At 36.4% G+C, this 19,455-nt stretch overlaps 1 protein-coding gene across 1 annotated transcript; it reads left to right on the top strand.

The window, feature by feature from the left end:
- The first annotated feature begins 3,918 nt into the window (after positions 1 to 3,918).
- Positions 3,919 to 19,123, top strand: LOC129902528 (receptor homology region, transmembrane domain- and RING domain-containing protein 2-like). The gene is made up of 4 exons (XM_055977820.1): positions 3,919 to 4,402; positions 12,049 to 12,279; positions 14,654 to 15,058; positions 18,071 to 19,123. The coding sequence occupies exons 1-4, from the start codon at positions 4,276 to 4,278 to the stop codon at positions 18,640 to 18,642; spliced, it is 1,335 nt and encodes a 444-aa protein (XP_055833795.1). The 5' UTR covers positions 3,919 to 4,275; the 3' UTR covers positions 18,643 to 19,123.
- Positions 19,124 to 19,455: the final 332 nt, after the last annotated feature.

The raw sequence follows: 19,455 nt of genomic DNA, 5'->3' as shown, positions 1-19,455 counted from the left end.
GGAATCATGACGACGTAACTAGGTAGGCAAACATAGAATTGATTTTCATGATTTATTTTTGCATGTATTGTGATTTCTTTATTCAAAAGTCTTTCTTAGTGAGTGCACGCATTGAGAACTTTCCTGTATTCATTGTTTTCCCGGGAGGAAGGTAGTGATTAGGAAAAGATTATCACAACAGAAATTCAGAGAGTCTGGCTTCAAAAAAATAGATAAACTTCGTCTAAGTTACTTGAGATCAGGTAGAGATAATACTTTGAGATCCAGGGCGAGGGGTAGTAAAGTATACATTCTGAGACCGGGAGAAGATGAATGAGATATGTCTAAGAAGGATCGGGAGGTGAATTAGATGTTACCTAACTCACTAATTTTGTATGCAATACAATGAATCAATATCATGAATACAAGTTGTATATTAGGTTATAAGTCATGTGGATCATAACCCTAGTCTAGTCTTCATATTGTTTACAACCTTAATCTTGTTTACTTGTTATTACATTGTCGTTCCCCATTTTTACTTTATTCACTTTTATTTTCGAAAAGTAGCAACTACAACTGAATAAGTAATTGCTGATAGTCTTGTTTCAACCTATTCCCTATGGGATCGACCCCGACTCTTATTGGGTAAATAGAATGCTAACGATCGTCTATATTTCTTTTGAGAAGTATAATTGAACGTTATCAACTACCTTGTCCAAAGTCCCCAAAGAGCTTTTTAACCTCCTCATCCAGACCCACTTGAGGCGCATAAGCACTAGTCACATTCAAATTTAACCCCCCAACAATCAGCTTAATCATTATCATCCTATTATTGATCCCCTTAACCTCCACCACTTGATCCCTAAGAGCCCCATCTACAAAAATACCCACGCCATACCTATCCCTCGAGCATTCTGAGTACCACAACTTGAATCCATCCACATCCTGTGCCTTGGTTCCTACCTATCTGGTCTCCTCCTCTTCTTGAGGATCTTTACTAGCTCTATGGATTTCTCCGTCAGTGATCCTATGTTACTTAACCCTACTCTTAGTAAAGGAAAAACCGTAACCCACTTACCAATACTATCCCTCGCCCCAACTTCAATTGAAAATATGATCCTAGTCCACCACCATTCCCCAAAGACACTGAGAAGATGAAAACTTAGACAAAGGATTCTACTAAAATGCAAGAAATAATATAATAAAATCAGATATGAAACTATAAGCAAGAATCAACCAACCACTAATACTAAATCAGTAATACAGGGAAGATTACTACACCAAACTCAAGGCAAGAACCGAAGAAAAACAAGAAATACTATACAAATGCAACTAGCTCTAGAGTCTTACTAACACAAGAAAAGGTTACAATAATACCTAAAGACACTACTCAGATGCTGCTTAGGGAGAAGCACACAGAAACTAAAGATTAAGGGATAGAAAACACCGAAATTAAGACGATTATTTTGGTCAAATTGTCTGAATTCGACAAAATTTGGTGCTAAAATTAGTCGCCAGAACCTTGTGTCTGAGTCAGGCTCACAATACTACCTGCAATAAGAGACAAGAGAAGAGAAAAAACTGGTTGAAATCTGTAGATCTAGTTCAGATCTGGACAAATTCGCCGGAAAAAAGAAAAAAAAGGAAATAGAATGGAAAAGAAGAATTTATTTCGTCGGAAAAGGTATTTGCCGGAGTAAAAATCGGACAACCAAAAGATTTTCAAAGAATACCGTTGGAGAAGCCAATATTCAGTGTGTAAAATATCTCTCGCAAGTCCTCTCACTTGCCGTTTTAATTTAAATGTTATTCCATTCTTTTTTGTTTAATTGTCCATACTTTTTATCATATTAAAAAACATACGATTAAATAGTTAGTATCATAAAATTTATAAAATAAAAAAAATCTTTATTAATGAAGCACTTTTTTAATTATTCAAACAAATCTTCATGACTCTTGGCATTATACATAATAATAAAAAAAGGAATGATACAAATAATTTGTAAGAAAAGAAAATCAATCACACTTGAGTAAGAAAATATAAAAAATAAATGTAAATGTAAAAGAAAAAAAACAGAAGGAGATGCACCACTTGACGGATACAAACATGAGATGTTGGTCGTTTGCTTTTTAAATTAGTTTTATTGTCAAACATTTCTTTTATTCTTTAAAAGTATTTTTAAGAAAATTCAAAAATAAGATGCTCTCTTGAAATCCAATCGAAGGTTTTGATTTTTATTTTTCCTTTTTTCTCTTTGTTTTATCATCAATCATATATATATAAAAAAAGCAACCCATCAATAATATTATTAATATTATATAGACAGAGAGAAGAGGCGGGGGGCAGTAGATTACTTCAATTTAATATATTTTTATTCTTCATGAAGGAAATGAAAGGTTAGAGTAATAAATATTTAGGCTATTAAATTTATAATAATGAATAGGAATAAGTGAAGTAGTAAATTTTGATACATTTACTTTTTTATAATAAAGAATAGAAATGAATGGAGGGACTAGTAATTGACACATTTATTTTTATATAATAATAATTAATAAATAGAAATATAGTGAAAATTATTATTTTTTTAAAAATTAGAAAAAAGTAAATATGATCATTGGCCAAACAAAAGTGTCACATCACTTTTTTAATATCTACTAGCTTCATATGAAATAAAAAGAATAATAAAAAAAGAAGAAAAAAATATATACGATTCATGATCAAAAAGGCATGCCGCATCATCTCTTCTATATCTAACTTTACTTGATTTACTCTATATTAAATAAAATCTATACAAACTATATGAAAAACGAACGCAAAAAATTAGAGCTATATAAATTAAAAAGTTCAGCACAAAATAATAGGTCTCGTAGACTCTTTGTGTTTGAGCTAGTCTTGAGTTTATGTCCGATGTTGTCGAAAGCTCCTTTCTTGTTGATTTTAGTCCTTGATGTCCTTCAATTCCTTTGAAAAAAATGAATAATTTTTTTTTATATGAAAATGAATGCAAAAAAATTAGAGCTATCTAAAATCAAAATGTTCCGTGTAAAATAATAGATCTTGTAGGCGCCTTGTGTTTGAGATTCTCTTTGATTTACGTCCGCTGTTATCGAAAGCTCATTTCTTGTTGATTTCAGCCCTTGATGTCCTTCAATTACTTTGAGAAAAATGAATAAAAGAGAAAAGAAAAACTATGCTAATAAAAAAGAAGAAGAAGAAAATGAAAATCCAACAACTCTATAGATAATTGTTATTTATAAATTGATTAAGTCAATTAGGTAGAAGTGACTTGAAGAGTCATGTTATTTGAGTGGTGAATGCAAAAAGATGGAGGTATTTTGTAACTTATAAAATATAATTAGATGTAATATAATTTTAATTACTAAACAATTGATTAATTAATAAAAATGAAGTAAAAAATTCCCCCCCAAAAGATAAAAGATAAGTAGCAATAAAGATGCATCATATCACTTTATTTATATCTTGCTTTTTTATATATAGATATTGATTGATTGATTGTAAATAAATTAAATAATAAAGAGAAAAATACTTAAAATATTTTTTAAAATATTGTAATTTTTTATAATCAGAAGAATGTAAAAATAAAAGAGAAAATAAATAAATTTATTAAGAGTGGAAATTAGAGGTGCGAGTTATGAATAATTACTTCTTATAAATTGGCATGTGAAGAGTTTTTGTTGTAAAGGTACCCTATTAATAAAATATTTTTTTTATAATAACAAATAATTAATTTAAATAAAAAAGCTTAAAAAGAAAAAAATACAAATAAAAGCGTGCCACGTCATCTTGTTTTTCCTTTTCTATTGTTACTATGTACATTGTTTACCTTCGTCTTTTTAGGTTGAGATAATCATCACTGTTAGCACAGTGTATGGACCATCAATCTTATATAAATAGTAGATTTTTATTGTTGTCCCTTTCCTAAATGTACTTTGGCACCAAAAATTCACAAATCCTTCCAAAAGGTTCTTTTTCCTCCTCTCCCCCAAACACCCAAAAGGGAAAAAAGGAAAGAAAAAAAAAAGGATCAAAATTATTCACAAGCGAATGTTTCCTTCTTACTGGGTTGATAATGGAAGCTGATGTTTCTATTCTTTCAACAAAGTAAAAGTTTACCTTTTTCTGGGATTTTCTTGAAAATTAGCGTAAAGTGTTGTGGGGTTTATGAGATTTGGGATGTGCCTGTGGAATCAAAGATGGTGAATTGATACCTTTTGTTTTTGTGGGCTTTTGGGTTTTTTCTTTTCTTGATAATTGGCTGAAAGGGTTTACTGGAGATGATGAATTTGTGGGTATTTTGGTACTTGAGTGTTGTTTGTCTTTTGGGTTCTAGAGTGCTTGGTAATGTGGTTTTGGTAGGAAAGAACGAGACTTTATCGTTTGAAGGCATTGAAGCTAATTTTGGTGAGTTAAATCTTACTTATACTTTGCTCTGCCTCTATTGTTTTGTATTTAGTATTGATCTTTGTTCTAGTTGGTAATTGGTATTGTGTTGTAACTGGAATGGTTTGGGAGTGAGTTTGCTTAAATTTTAGTACCTTATGAATACTGAACTTTCTTGTTCTTTTTATTTAATTTTACCTGCCTCTGTTACGTGGTAAACTAGATCCTATTTTCAATCTTATTTTTCGGCAATTTGGAGTTGTCAATAGTTCATTGTTGGGAAATAGAAGTTATCTACCATTTAGTACAGAAGAAGCTTTATTCTTGCTATGCAAGTTTGCCCTTTTTTTGCTTTTTTTCTTTGTTGTGTGGAAAGGAGTCAACGGATTTTTATTTGCATTGTGAGATATTAGTCCAGATGGAACAGAAAGAACCAGCAGTCAGGGCTCATGACGTTCTGTTATTGGCGATGGAGTTGATTCTTTTTTGTTATACTAGTTTGGTTTCACAAATTGGGTAATGATAAATAGTTACTTCCAGTTTGATTTAATTCTATGGAATTTATTCGTAGGTGAGTGCTACATGATCACATATTGAGAGAATTCAATGTGTAGAGTGGAATTGCTGAATATACACAGTTGTTTGCAACAAACTACAGAAGAATAGGGAGATCATATAGCTAACAACACTTAGCCATATATTCTAACATGTAGCTAACAAAACTTATCTATCCTAACTAATAGAGATCACTATAAACTAATCTATCCTAACTAATAGAGATCACTATCTTAACTTATAGTGATTGAACTTTATTTCTAACATCCCCCCTCAAGCTAAGAAGGTTTGCCCAAGATTCTTAGCTTGCCTTTGATGTGTTGAAACCGGCTGGTGGACAAAGGCTTAGTAATATATCTGCCAAATGATCGATAGAGGATATAAACTGCACTTATATATGACCAGCCTTGACTTGTTCTCTGACAATGTGAAAACCAACTTTGACATGCTTCGTTCGAGCCTTAAAACATGGATTAACTGCTAGATATGAAGCTCCAATGTTGTCACACCAGATGATTGTGGGGTTATGGATTGGCTGTTTAAGCTCTTGAAGAAGAGAACGAAGCCAAATTATTTTTGCTGTGATATTGGGCGACAGATCGGTACTCAGCCTCGGTTGATGATCGAGCAACTGTTGGTTGCTCCTTAGCTGGCCAAGATATTAAATATCGCCTCATATACACAACAAAACCTCCTGTGGGTCTCCTATCATCTGTATTGTCTGCCCAATCAGCATCACAAAAGACTTGAAGTTGTGAGCTGGTTGAGTGAGTAATAAAGAGTCCTTGATGCAAGGTGGCTTTGACATATCGAAGAACATGTTTGCAGGCTGTCCAGTGAGTGGTTGTTGGCGCAGATAAAAATTGGCATAATTTATTCACAGCAAAAGCCAAGTCTGGATGAGTTAGACAAGCATATTGTAATGCTCCTATGGTTCTCCTATAAATCTTGGGATCAACCAGCGGTTCGTCTTCTTGAAGTTGCAGGTTACATGTGCTAGCCATAGGAGACTTGACAGAAGTGACATGTTCCATGTGAGTAGTGGTGAGAAGATCCTGAAGGTATTTTTGTTGAGAAAACATAATACCATTGCTGAGATATCTAACTTCGATTCCCATAAAGTAGTGAAGTTTTCCGAGATCTCGCAACCTAAATTCTTTGGACAAATGAGTTATGCAGGTGTGAATTGCATTTGAGTTACTCCCTGTGATGATAATATCACCGACATAGACGAGGATATAAAGAACATCACTGGTTTGGTGTTTGATAAAGAGCGAGGAGTCAATATGAGAGCATGTGAAACCAAGCCTTTGGGGCTAGTTTAAGGCCAAGATTGATTTGCTCAATTTACAAAGATAATCAGGACATCATTGATTGGAGGTTGAGACATGTACATATCCGCTTCCAAGTTTCCATTGAGAAATGTATTGGAAATGTCCAATTGCTGAAGAGTCCATTTGTTGGAGATTGCCAAGGAAAGAACAACTCGGACTGTTGTAGGCTTGATAACTGGACTAGAAGTGGCATCACAATCTATTCCCTCAACTTGATTATAGCCTTTGACTATTGTTAGAATAAGAATAGGTATATACAATCCTACTTAGAATAGGAACATGAATAGGAATAAGAATAGTAAATAGTATCCTAGTTGGCAAAGGATTGTATTGTAGTGTCTATAAATAGGGTCGCTGTGTAATAATGTAGATAGACAATTCAATAATATTTTTTTTTTATATTTCTCACATGGTATCAGAGCCTTTACGATCTTGGTAGAGAATCAAAGAGCTTCCGCTGCCGGCAGGCAGCAATTACCCATATATGTCGCCCGTCTGGCCAATGATTATGTTAGCAAAAGTCGGGGTCACCGTGCATCTTTTCGATGACTATTTTCTCATATCTAATTTGCATAGCACCGTGCATCTTTCCAGTGACTACTTTTTTCATATTTAATTTGCATAGTACCGTGCATTTTTTCGAACTACTTTCTCATATCTATTTGTGTAGCACCGTGTATCATTCCGGTGACTACTTTCTCATATCCAATTTCTGTTGCACCGTGCCATCTTTTCGGTGACTACTTTTTCATATCCTATTTGTGTAGCACCGTGCCATCTTTTCGGTGACTACTTTCTTATTTGTGTAGGGTCGTGCCATCATTCTGACCCTACCCATATCATTCTCTTTCTCAGTACGGTCATGCCATCATTCCGATCATTCCGATCGTATCCAGGTAATTTTATTTCTCAGATTGTGACTACTTTCAACCATCAAATCTAATAATCCAGCGCATGAGCATGTTCTGGCTAGTTTTACGGTGACTTTCTTGTTTAAGATCTACTCATCTATTGATTTCAAGACATCCATATATTTTATACCAGATTTTGAGCACTTTCCGGCGACCGTTGCATTGGGAAAAAAGACCTAGATGGAGTAACCACCTAGTTTTGTTGGTCAGGGGGTGCCTGGTAGCCTTGTATGTTGATTGTGTAAGTCACTCTATGGTTTGAAACAATCTTCTCAATCTCCTCCTTGGAGAGTCTGCCCTTGTTGTTGGTGATGGTGATCTTGTTCTTTTGTCCAGTAGTCTTGTCCTCGGCAGAAACATTCAAGATACCATTGGCATCAATGTCAAAGCACCTTGTGATCTGAGAAACTCCCTTGGGAGTAGGAGGAATACCAGAGAGCTCAAATTTGCCAATCAATTTGTTGTCCCTGGTCCTAGTTCTCTCACCTTCATAGACCTGGATCAACACACCAAGCTGATTGTTTAAGTAGGTTGAGAAGACCTGCTCTTTCTTGGTTGGGATGGTGGTATTTCTGGAGATCAATAGAGTCATGACACCAACAACAGTTTCAAGTCCAAGGGAAAGAGGTGTAACATCCAACAACAACAGGTCTTGCACCTTCTGATTACCTTCACCACTCAAACTTGCAGCTTGTACAGCAGCACCATAAGCAACAGCTTCATCAGAGTTGATGCTCTTGTAGAGCTCCTTCCCACTGAAAGTCTTGCAGGAGCTGCTGAAACCTGGGAATCCTGGTGGAGCCATCAACAAGTACAACATCATGGATAGAGTTCTTGTCCATCTTAGCATCTCTCAAACACTTCTCAACTGGTTCCATACACTTCCTGAATAGATCTATGTTAAGCTCTTCAAATCTAGCACGGGTAATGGTGCAATAGAAATCAATACCCTCATAGAGAGAATCAATCTCAATTGTGGTCTGAGCAGTGGATGAATGGGTCCTTGTATTAATTACATTTGTAAGTTGTAATAAGCTGGCTACATATGACTTGTATGCACTAGCTTGAGGGGGAGTGTTAGAATATGAATAGGTATATACAATCCTACTTAGAATAGGAATAGGAATAGAAATAGTAAATAGTATCCTAGTTGGTAAAGGATTGTATTGTAGTGTCTATAAATAGGGTCTCTGTGTAATAATGTAGATACACAATTCAATAATATTTTTCTCCTGTATTTCTCACAACTACCAAGCGATCTTTGCACCGCTCGATGCTGCCATCAAGATGGTGTTTTGAGTCGGAAAACCATTTGCAACCCTCAAATCTCAATATTGGAATGTGATGGTTTAGGAACAAGTTCCCATGTTTGATGCTGTAGCTAAGCAGTTATTTCAGAGCTCATAGCCTCTCTCCATGATGGAACTTTAGATGCTTTTGTGTAACATGTTGGTTCCAAAAGAGTAACCGAGGAAGATTGAACTTTATCATCTGAAACAGACATGAAGGCCAATATCTTTTTCTTAGGATTTTGCCATAGAACCATTGGATGAGTGCGTCGAGGTGGTTGTGATGGCTCAGTAAGAGTTAAAAGGACATCCAGTTTCTTCTCGAAAGGATATTAATATGATCTTGAGAAGCACTAGAAGATGTGAAGCTAAAACTACAATTGTTTTTGTTATAATAATCTACTGAATTATGTGGACGTTTCGAAGATGATGGTACAATTGAGTCAGGTTGCGGTATTGACGCAATTAATTTGAGCCAATGAGTGGAATTAAATTGCTCATGAGGAGTGCCTAGGAATTAGGATAGAGAAATCAAACAACTCTTTCTCCTTATATAGAAAATGGATTTCATCAATACGAACATGTCTACTAAGATAAATTTTATTATCATGAGGATTGAAGCAGACATACCCGTGATGATCCTAGGCGTACTCGAGAAAAACACAAGTTGCAGTTCTGTAGGAGAACTTGTGTTGATTGTAGGGTCGTAACAAAGGATAGACAGTGCAACCAAAGACACAACGAAATTCGTAATCTGGTGAAGTGCCATGAAGTTTTTCAAATGGTGAGACATGTTGAAGCACTTGAGTAGGGAGCCTGTTAATTAAGTATGCAGTGTGCATAGCAAAGTTCCAAAATCTGGATGGAACTGCAGAATGAGCGAGCAGGGTGAGGCATGTATCCACTAGGTGTATGATTTTTCTTTCAACTCGACCATTTTGCTGATGTATATGAGGACAAGTAATGCGATGTTGAATACCATTTTCCTTTGGATAAGTATTGACAGTACGAAATTCACCACCCAAATTTGATTGGAAATTAATGATTTTGGTTTGAAATTGTTTTTTCAACCAATTTGTGCAATTCAACAAAAGTAGAATCTCATTTTTTTTGTTTAATTGGAAATAACCAACAATAACGAGAGAAGTCATTCCACTAATAGAACAAAATACGTGTTTCCATAAAAAAGATAAGTTGGGAGCTGGTCTCCATACATCTCCATAAATCAATTCCAACAGTTTACTAGCAATAGAGCCAGTGACAGGTAAGGATTTTATGTTTGCCTAAACAAGATTCACATAGGCCAGAGGATTTTATTGAAATACTTGGCAAACAAAACTTATATTAATAATAAAGGAGACTGCTGATTGTTGAGGGTGACCAAGCCGAGCATGTCAATCGGGTGAAGCAGTCTGAACTGATTTAAAAACCTTGTTGTCCTGTAATGTCCCTGATAGACTTTTCTGTGGAAACAGTAAAAAAAAGGAACAAATAATACTAAATTGATACTAAATACTGATGTTTAACACTGGATGCACTGATATTACAACAAGGAAGCCTGAAAAACAATCACTAGGACACTGGCAACATAAATTACATCCTAAGACATGAATGAACTTTAGTTCTATAATACATAACCTACGATTAAACATATCACAACCTTTCTACACATTCGAGAGGCTAGAACTCTCCCAGAATTCCCTTTTCCTTTTTCTGAACACCCTCTTCTAACTGCCTTGCCCTTTTTTCTACAGGAAAAAACCACCCCATAACTGTCTAAGTCTTGTAATTGTTTATCTTGGCCTCCTGGAATAAGCTTTTATAACTTGAGGCACATCAGTCCCCTAATGCAGCAATAGGAAGCCTGTAAACTCCGTCCTCAGCTGGTCCCTTCAACAACACCTTTTTAGTTGTCGAATGCTTCACAGTAAAACATCAGAATCAAATTTAAAAGAGCATTGATTGTCTTTAGCAAAGTTATTAACAGACAACAATTGTTGTTGTATGGCAGACACATGTAAAACATTTTTCATATGAAACTGATTATAACTAGAAGATAGTGTAGTGTGACCAATGTTTTTTAAATGTGCAAACCATGTCCATTACCTACAGTGACCATGTCAGGTCCTTTGTACTCTGAGATTTCAAGTGCAGACAAATCAGGAGTCATCTGATGAGAAGCATCAATGTCAGGAAACCAATCATTGGAAGAAGCATTAACATTGGTGGCATTGGCAGTGATATTATCAGGATTGTAATGTTTGTGACACCACTTAGCTTGATTATTGTTTGAGTCCACAGATCTGACAAGGATTGGAAAACCACTTTTTGTTTACTTTAGAGGACGTACTATTGTTTTTCTAGGAGCTCTGATGTAATTGACATGCAGATGAAGCGTGTTGCGAGCAACATTGGCAACAACAGCGATTGGTTTGCGAGAGTTTTGCTAGTGGATCTCATGAACCATAAGTCTACCAGAAAGATCAGAAAATGATACCTGTGACTTTTCAGCAGGTAATGTTGCAACGACAGGATGATAATCAGAAGGAAATAACCGGAAAATGGTTTCATTGAATTCATCAGGAGACACAGGTGTGCCTGCCGCGACAAGCTCGTCAGCGAGCTTTGCGAAGAAATTGAGCTAGTGGTTTGTCACCAAGAGTAATGTTTTGCAAGGTGATGTGTCATTGGACTCTTCTAGGGCAGTAGCTTATGCTAAATACATTTGAGAGAGTGGTCCAAGCTTCAAAGGCAGTATCTAAACCAGCCACATAAGGAAAATTTCCTCGGTTAAAGATTATAAGATCCAACTTAGTAAGATTTGGTCTTCTTGTAACCACTTTAGATAATCAGATTTTGGTTTAAATTGATTTGTTGTGTTATTGATGATGGTGGAGGGAGGTGCCGGTGGACCATTGATATGATTGAATAAATTGTAACATTTGATGATAGGAACAAATTGAGTTTCTTTTTTTGGTCTTCTTTTTGAAATTTTGTTCTTTTTTTTTTTTAAATTGAATTTTCCAAGTCAGGTAGTTTGTTGGTTTGAGTTTTATGGAAAAAGAAGTTGAGCATGGGGTAAAGTAGCATAAAGACTTGGAGTGCTTAAGGTGGTTGTTGTAGAGGTGGAATCTAAAGGTTGAGAAGACGATGATTCATAGTAGGTGACTAGGTTCTGGTACCATGTTACTCGATTAGATATTGAGAGTATTCAGTGTGTTTTCTATTGAGTAGAATTGCTGAATTTATACACGGGTTGTTTACAACAAACTACAGAAGAATAGGGAGATAATGTAGATAATGTAGCTACCCCTTAGCCTATATCCCAAAATGTAGCTAACAAAACTTATCTATCCTAACTAATAGAGATCACTATCCTAACTTATAGTGATTGAAATTTATCTCTAACAGTAAGAAATTGTGGATGGAGTATAATTTGATTCATGATAATTTAATGCTGGTACTGTTGCTTTTTCACTGAAACTTAATCTTGTTTTTCTAAAACTTCTTTGTGGCCTGTTGTTTACTTTCTTTGATGTGTTGTAATTTGTACTAAATGAATCTTTTTCAAATATCAGCTCCCTCAGTAAAGGGATCAGGCAAATGCGGGACACTGTATGTGGCGGAGCCTTTAGATGCTTGCTCGACTTTGACTAACAAGGTTGAACCATTTGAAAATAGCACCCATGATCTATTCTTGCTGATAATAAGGGGTGGATGTAGTTTCGAAGATAAAGTCAGACAAGCCCAGGCCGCAGGTTTCAAGGCAGCCATCATCTACAACGATGAATACGGTGATCTAGTTGCAAGTAATGAACTCTTCCACTTGAAAATTATTGATTTAGTGCATTCTGAGGTTACAACTTGTTGGCAATCTTAGATTCTAGTTAAATATCTGATTCAGCTCAATCTCTCTGGTTCTGGATTCCAGAATGAAGCTTGAAATGGACTTACTTGATACTTATGTAAGTGGCAAGAGGTCATAAAATGCCTTATGGATTTTTTTTGTAAGCAAAATACCCCTGAAACTGATTGAAGTCTCATATCCCGCCAGCTAATACCACTAATCTTGATTTATTGAGGTAGAAAGTAAGGTGGTGTTTTCTAAAAAGTCAAACAGATTTTAATAAACTCTTCCTCTTAAATTTATTGATTAGTGCATTGTGAAGTTACACTGTATTGGCAATGTAAGATGTTTGTTAAAATATTTTTTTCAGCTCAAACTAGGGTTTTGGGTTCTAGAATGAAGGTTGAAATGGTCTGTCTTACTTGATACTTGGTTATGTATGTAGCAGCAGGTCATAAATGGCTTATGTTTTAATTTTAAGCGGATGTCACTGGAACTGATCGAAGTCTTGTATCCTGTCAGCTAATACTCCATAATCTTGATTGGTAGAAGGTGGTGTTTTGAAAAGGCAAACGAATTTTACTACTCACGTTAACATAGGACTCACCAGTGTTATCAAAGGCGCACTTAAAGCGTGCTTAAGCCCTGAAGTGAGTCTCAAATCGTGTTGAGCACTTCGCCTCGCTTAATGTGCGCTTTAGTGTCTTCTGCGCTTTAGTGTCATCATCAAGGTTCTAAGGCATACTATTCTTGACTAATGAACCTTTTCTGAAGAGACAACACTAAACAATTGATATTTTACTTTATCGTAATTATTTTTCAATTTCCTTGTTTATATATTTGTTATTCATGCTTATAAATTGTTAGTCTTGGACTAAACATATATATTTGTACTTTTTCTCCCTTTGCGCCTTTTTTCATTAACGCCCACACTTTGTTTGCACTTAAAGCCCCAACGGACCTTAGAGCTTTTTCACGCTTTTTACTTTTGATAACACTGGGACTCACTACTGACTCCACAAACTTGGTAGAACCAGCTATGTCACATTAGGTAGGCAATCTCATTACCAAAACTGCTCAACTTTGCTATAAAATGTTAAACACAATGGAAGATTTGATCTTTTTAATAGAGCTTTCTTCGTCTTCAAAGCACTTCAGATTCCTTTCCCTCCAAATGGACCACCAAATACAAGAAGGTATAGTGCACCCCATTCCCTTTGCTACTTGTTCCTGCCCTTGATGTTCCAGCACTTCAACAACTTGGTTGTCTCTGGGCATGCACCATTTAAGTCCCACCTTGTGAGGGAACAGTTTCCATAATTGATCAGTGATGTAGCAGTGTAAAAACAAATGATCTATGCTCTCTGAACTTGATCCACACAAAAAGCACCTGGAGCACAATTTGAATGTCGTTTTTGTGAGTTATCCTGGTCCCTGGATATTGTACAAGTTCCTTTTTTTTCTCTTGATAAGTAACAGTTATACAAGTATGTTTATACGCCACGACTGTTTTCAGCTGAAAACTGCTTAGGAACTGATAACTGGGTGAAAGGTGATTGAGGAAAATTGTTAAGAAATAACACATTTTCAGTTTCACTAACAATGTCTATTGCTTTTTGCTAGCCTGATCTTATAGATAATGTAATGGTTTACTGACATTCTAGGATTTAAGTCCTGGTATTTAAATGGTGCATAAAAAGTAGACAACCTACACGAAAATGTGGTTCTCTTTAATTACTGCTCGGTCAGAAAGACAAAAGGACATCATTATGCAACAGTGTTCTATATGTGTTGGACTTCTGATCATTCATCGAAGTAGCATCCTTTGTTGATATCAAGAGCTTTTCTAGAAGTTCCTTCTCTCTCTCATGGGAAAGACAGTGTCTTAAAATATAGCTGACTTCAAAATGAGATTCATACTCAAGTTATATTCGCAGGGTTTTTTCACCTATTTTTGTTATAAGATAAGTTAGCTTGACAATATTTGAAATCAGCTTGCTCATTTTGCTCATTTTATAGCAAGCTCAAACAAACAAGTTGTATTTTGCTGGCAAGTGTTTGATTTGTCACCATTACATATAAATCTTCTAGGCTTGGCTTTAGCCTTTAGTTTCTCAATGTAATGCATCAGGAATTTTCATGCTCAAAAACTGAGGAACTAGGAGACAACTACATCACCGACCATTTTCCCTGTGAGAGAGGGAAACAAAAAAAAGAGAACCATGAAATTGTCTGAAAGAAGCAAAAACCACTTAGAACTCTTGCTTCCTGTTGCTTCAGTATTTATAACTGCTGAATTTTGAACATGCAAGTGTTTAACTAGTCACATGGTACAGTGGCAGGAAGCTCTGCTGGTGTGCACATACCCGCGGTGTTTGTTTCTAGAGTTTCAGGGGAAAGACTGACAAAGTATGCTGGTGACATTGATGTTGAAGTATGGATAATCCCAAGTTTTGTAAACTCTGCCTGGTCCATCATGGCTATATCATTCATTTCGTTACTAGCTATGTCAGCAGTGCTTTCTACCTGCTTCTTTGTCCGTAGACATCGGATACGAAGAGACCGTCCTCGGGCCTCACGTGTTCGTGAATTTCATGGAATGAGTAGTCGTTTGGTGAAAGCTATGCCAAGCTTGATATTTACATCAGTTTTGGAGGATAATTGTACATCAGTAACATGTGCTATCTGTCTTGAAGACTATAGTGTGGGAGACAAGCTTAGAATTCTTCCTTGCCGGCACAGTAAGTTTTTCTCTCTTCCTGAGGTATTATGATTTTCAGCTTGTTCATATATACAGGTTCTGTTTGGCACTTGGGTAAAAACAATGAATGCACTAATTCCTTAGGGTTGGTTCCTTCCTTGGGAGAAGCTCATTCTTTTTGAGTTGTTGTCGCTTGACAAGGTTTTCCGTTTGTGTTTTTCGAGTTACACCCTGGTGATTGGTTTCTAAAATTGCTTTGAAATAGCTGACATCAGGGTTTTGGTGATATGCACTATTGGTAGATTTCAGTGTTTATTACATATTTTAGGACTTTCTCAGGGAATTTATAAGTGGCACTTCTGGCTTCCCCTTCATCTATGACTTAAGGCCAAGCGCAACCACATCTCAGGCAGCATGATGGCACTTCTGGCTTCCCCTTCATCTATGACTTAAGGCCAAGCGCAACCACATCTCAGGCAGCATGATGCATTCTGTGCTTCCTTAAAAAATGTTCACTGTCTGGATGAAAACACTCTATTATCCGTTCACATTATTGCTACTTGCTTTGGCCACCAATCTGTGTACTTCTTATGATGCCTTTCTGTCTGTCAAACGGTTACCTCATGTCCCTCTATTGGGGAAAAATACTAATATAATCACTATAACATGCATGCACTTTTGAGATGAGATTTTTCAAATTTCCAACTCTACACAGTGTGGTCCCACAAGTGAGGTCTGGGAAGGGTAGGGAGCACACAAACCTTACTCTTACCTTTGTGGGGTAAAGGCTCTTTCTGATAGATCCTAGGCTCAAGAAAATCGTTTTTCAAAATAAGTTTGAGAAAAAGAAATTAAATAAGCTATGATGAAAATATCAGAGAAAGAAAAGTACTGACAACTAAATTGTAAAGATAGCCAAATTAAAAGTAACAACCATAGTAATAAAACTGAAGAATAGTTTAATGCTAAAAAATACTACTACTGGAAAGGGAGAACATTGGTGCTCCGGTCTAGAACCATGCGCTTATCACTGGGAAGAGAGAAATCGCTCGACTGCCTACTAACTGTCTATCCTAATCCTCGACCTCAATGCTCTCTTATCTAGGGTCATGTTCTCAGTAAGTTGAAGATGAACCATGTCATGTCTAATCACCTCTCCTCAATCTTTCTCTATCTACTTCTACCTCTCGCACCTCCTCATTGGGGCATCTGTGCTTCTCTTCTTCTCATGCTTGAACTATCTCAACCTCGCTTCTCTCAGCTTGTCCACTACGGAGGTTGCTTCCATCTTGTCCTGTATGTCTTCGTTTCTAATCTTGTCTCTCCTAGTATGCTCAGACATCCATCTATCTAAGCATCCTTTTTTTTTGCATCTTCATCTTTTGAAATCTGAACGTAAGAGTTCTTGACTGACCAACATTCAATCCCATACAACATAGCGGGTTTAACTACCATTCTATAGAACTTACGTTTTAAGTCTCGGTGACACATTCTTATCACATAGGACACCAAATCGAGCCCCCATTTCATCCATCATACGATGTGCCATCTACCCATTTTTTTGGACTATAGTCCCAAGATACTTGAAGCTTCCTATCTTGAGGATGGCTTGTGTATCAATCCTCACTTTTCCATCTGCCTCCTGCGGTGCATCACTGAACTTGCACTCCATATACTATGCTTTAGTCCTGCTTAATGAACTCTAGGGTTAGTTTCTGAATCTCCGATCGATTGTTAAATACGCCATGTGACTCGCCGATCAATACTATGAACGAGATCAATACTATGATCGATGGTTTCATTAGATATCTTACAATTAGAATAATTCATCCATTACCAAGGCTAATAAAACGGGTTGAGAGATAATCCCTGGTGCAACCCCATATATTTTCCTCTTCCTATACTGCTCCAACAATCTCCTTAGAAGGTGAATGGCTTTCGTCGTCGATCGCCCCAGCATGAAGCTGGGTTGGTTCTTGGAAATAGACACATTACACATATTCTTCCAGAACTTTTGATTGTAGGTGTCGTATGTATTTCTGCATATCCATTCCATGGACTTTTTGAAATCTATGCAGATCTAGATGAAGGTTGTTTTTAGAGTAGAAATTCAGATTTGTAGCATTGCTTGAGGAGTGAATTGGAAATAATGTTGTCAAAGAGATCAGAAACCTTAGTCTAAATCCCTTGCATAAATCCTGCCCTGAAACCTTGTTAGTGAAGTTATATTGTAGAAGTGGAGTTAATTTCTTCAGGAGGGATCAGTAGTACCTAAGCTCGGCATCTCAGAGTTCATAGCTAAGACATCCAAGAGAAATTTAGTTCATGATCATGTCATAGCTATTGCTGCAGAGCTTAGTACACGTGCTGGGTTTGATTACTGTCAGCTATTTCTGGAAAACCCTAAGCATTTTAGCTCTAATGTTTTATTGCAGAGTGTAATTTTATTTTTGATTGGTAAAGTCGGTGTTTTATTGATATAAAAAGAACAACAGAAAGAGAATGCTGTTTAAGTGTACATGTAGATTATTTTATAGAACGGAACATGTAGATTAATTTTATAGATTTGATATTGAGATTGATAATGTTGGTTGAAATTTGATAATTTTTTCTTTTCTGTGAATAATGCACTTTACATTGAAGGATTGCAAGTGATGTTTTTTGTTAAAACTTCCAGGAGTTTTGTTACTCTTTTGCACTTTCAACTTTTAAAAATATTGAGTAATATGCAGTAGTTATATTCTGGATCCTTATCTATGAACATTTGCTCTGAAATAGTCATTGTCAAGATTCTAGGCAGCATGCTGTGGTGAAACCTCAAAGCGACAGTAAAAGTGTGATTGGAATATTACTCTCGTCCCTGCTGCTATATCTCTCGTGAATGTGCTAATTTGGTACATCTATGGGATTTAGTTTTTAGTTAATGTGAATACTTTTCCCAACCTGGGCAGTAATTTGTTGACATGCCATATCCTGTTTGTTCTCATCAGATTTCTTCTCTACTGGAGAAGTTGTCATTTTTCAGTAATGGATCTCCTCGGAATTTTTGCAGAATTTCATGCTATGTGCGTTGATGCGTGGCTTACATCATGGAGAACGTTTTGCCCCATCTGCAAACGTGATGCAAGAACTAGCAATGGGGAGCCACCAGCATCAGAATCTACACCATTGCTTTCTTCTAGTCTAGCTTCTTTATCTTCGTTGTCATCCCTAAGATCGTCATTAGCTTCATCATCAGCAATACAAATAGGCCAAGGAGGACACCGATCCCCTTCAGTTTCTCGTCCTCAATCAATCTCTAGTACTCCTTATAACCACCAGTCACTTCAGTCCTACCATCAGTCACCTCATCTTACTATAAGCCGCAGTTCACTTGACCTTCAAAATGCATCTTCTCAGAGATCTCGTGCATCTTATTTGATTTCCCCTCACTCATTGGGCTATCCTTCTTTATCTCCTCTTAATTCGAGATACATGTCACCATATATTCCTAGTCCAGGAAATGCCTCGTCGAGTTATATTGGCTCCTCAAGTCGGCATCCCAACCCACTGCGTCATAGTGAGTCAACCACTAGCATTTCGCCATTTGCTTCAGCTCAGTCTCTTCCGGGATGTGAGTCATGATGTGTTGATTCTGGAAAATTTGGGGTCAAGTTTGTGCTACCCTTTTTACAAGGATCAGTGAGGTTGGGTCACTTTCACCTCAAATCACACCTAAAGACAGTGCAACAGCTTTTGGAGATCAGCAGCTCTGGCATATGGGCAGACAGGAATATGACAGGAAGCCCTGGATTTGTATATTATTTGTGTGACACTAATGTTATAGTTTTGGTTTCTTTATTGAGGTTTTTACTATTTTTGTTTTGAGGTTTTTACGAGTGTGCACGTGCAAAGTGATGGATGTTCATGCTGTATGCAGTAGCCCCTTTTTACATACCCTTCTTGTTTTTTGGTTTGCTATGGATGTTGTTAGCAATCTCCATTTGCTAGATAGTTTAGGTCTTTTAGTTGAACCTTTTGCTTAAGGCTTGCGCATGTATGTATAGATAAATGACACAGATGACTAAAGTTGCTAGTTTGAATGTATTGGGTCATTTGTAAACCAGAGGATGAACAGGTTTAAAGTTTCACAATAAGGACAATGCCTCGGTCCCGAATCAATTGGAGTTGGTTATATGAATCTTATCATATTTTCTTATTTAAATTGATTCACCCAACCCCCACACAAAAAAGATAGGGTAAGAAAGAATAATAAAGCGTGTTGTATGAAGGGGAGGAACGTGGTCTTTATAATTGGATGATGGTATAGGAGGCTTAAGATATTTTTGGTATTCTGTGTTTTAAATGTTTTCATCTGTCTTGACCTTTGACCAATGATTTCTGTTTATTTGGTCCATGTAGTTATCATCTTTCTTCTCAATTTGGATACAAAATCTT

The sequence above is a fragment of the Solanum dulcamara genome, chromosome 9 (assembly GCF_947179165.1).
Source record: "Solanum dulcamara chromosome 9, daSolDulc1.2, whole genome shotgun sequence".
NCBI classification, from domain to species: domain Eukaryota; kingdom Viridiplantae; phylum Streptophyta; class Magnoliopsida; order Solanales; family Solanaceae; genus Solanum; species Solanum dulcamara.
Note: the sequence above shows the minus strand (reverse complement) of the source record. Positions and strands in the feature narration are given on the sequence as shown.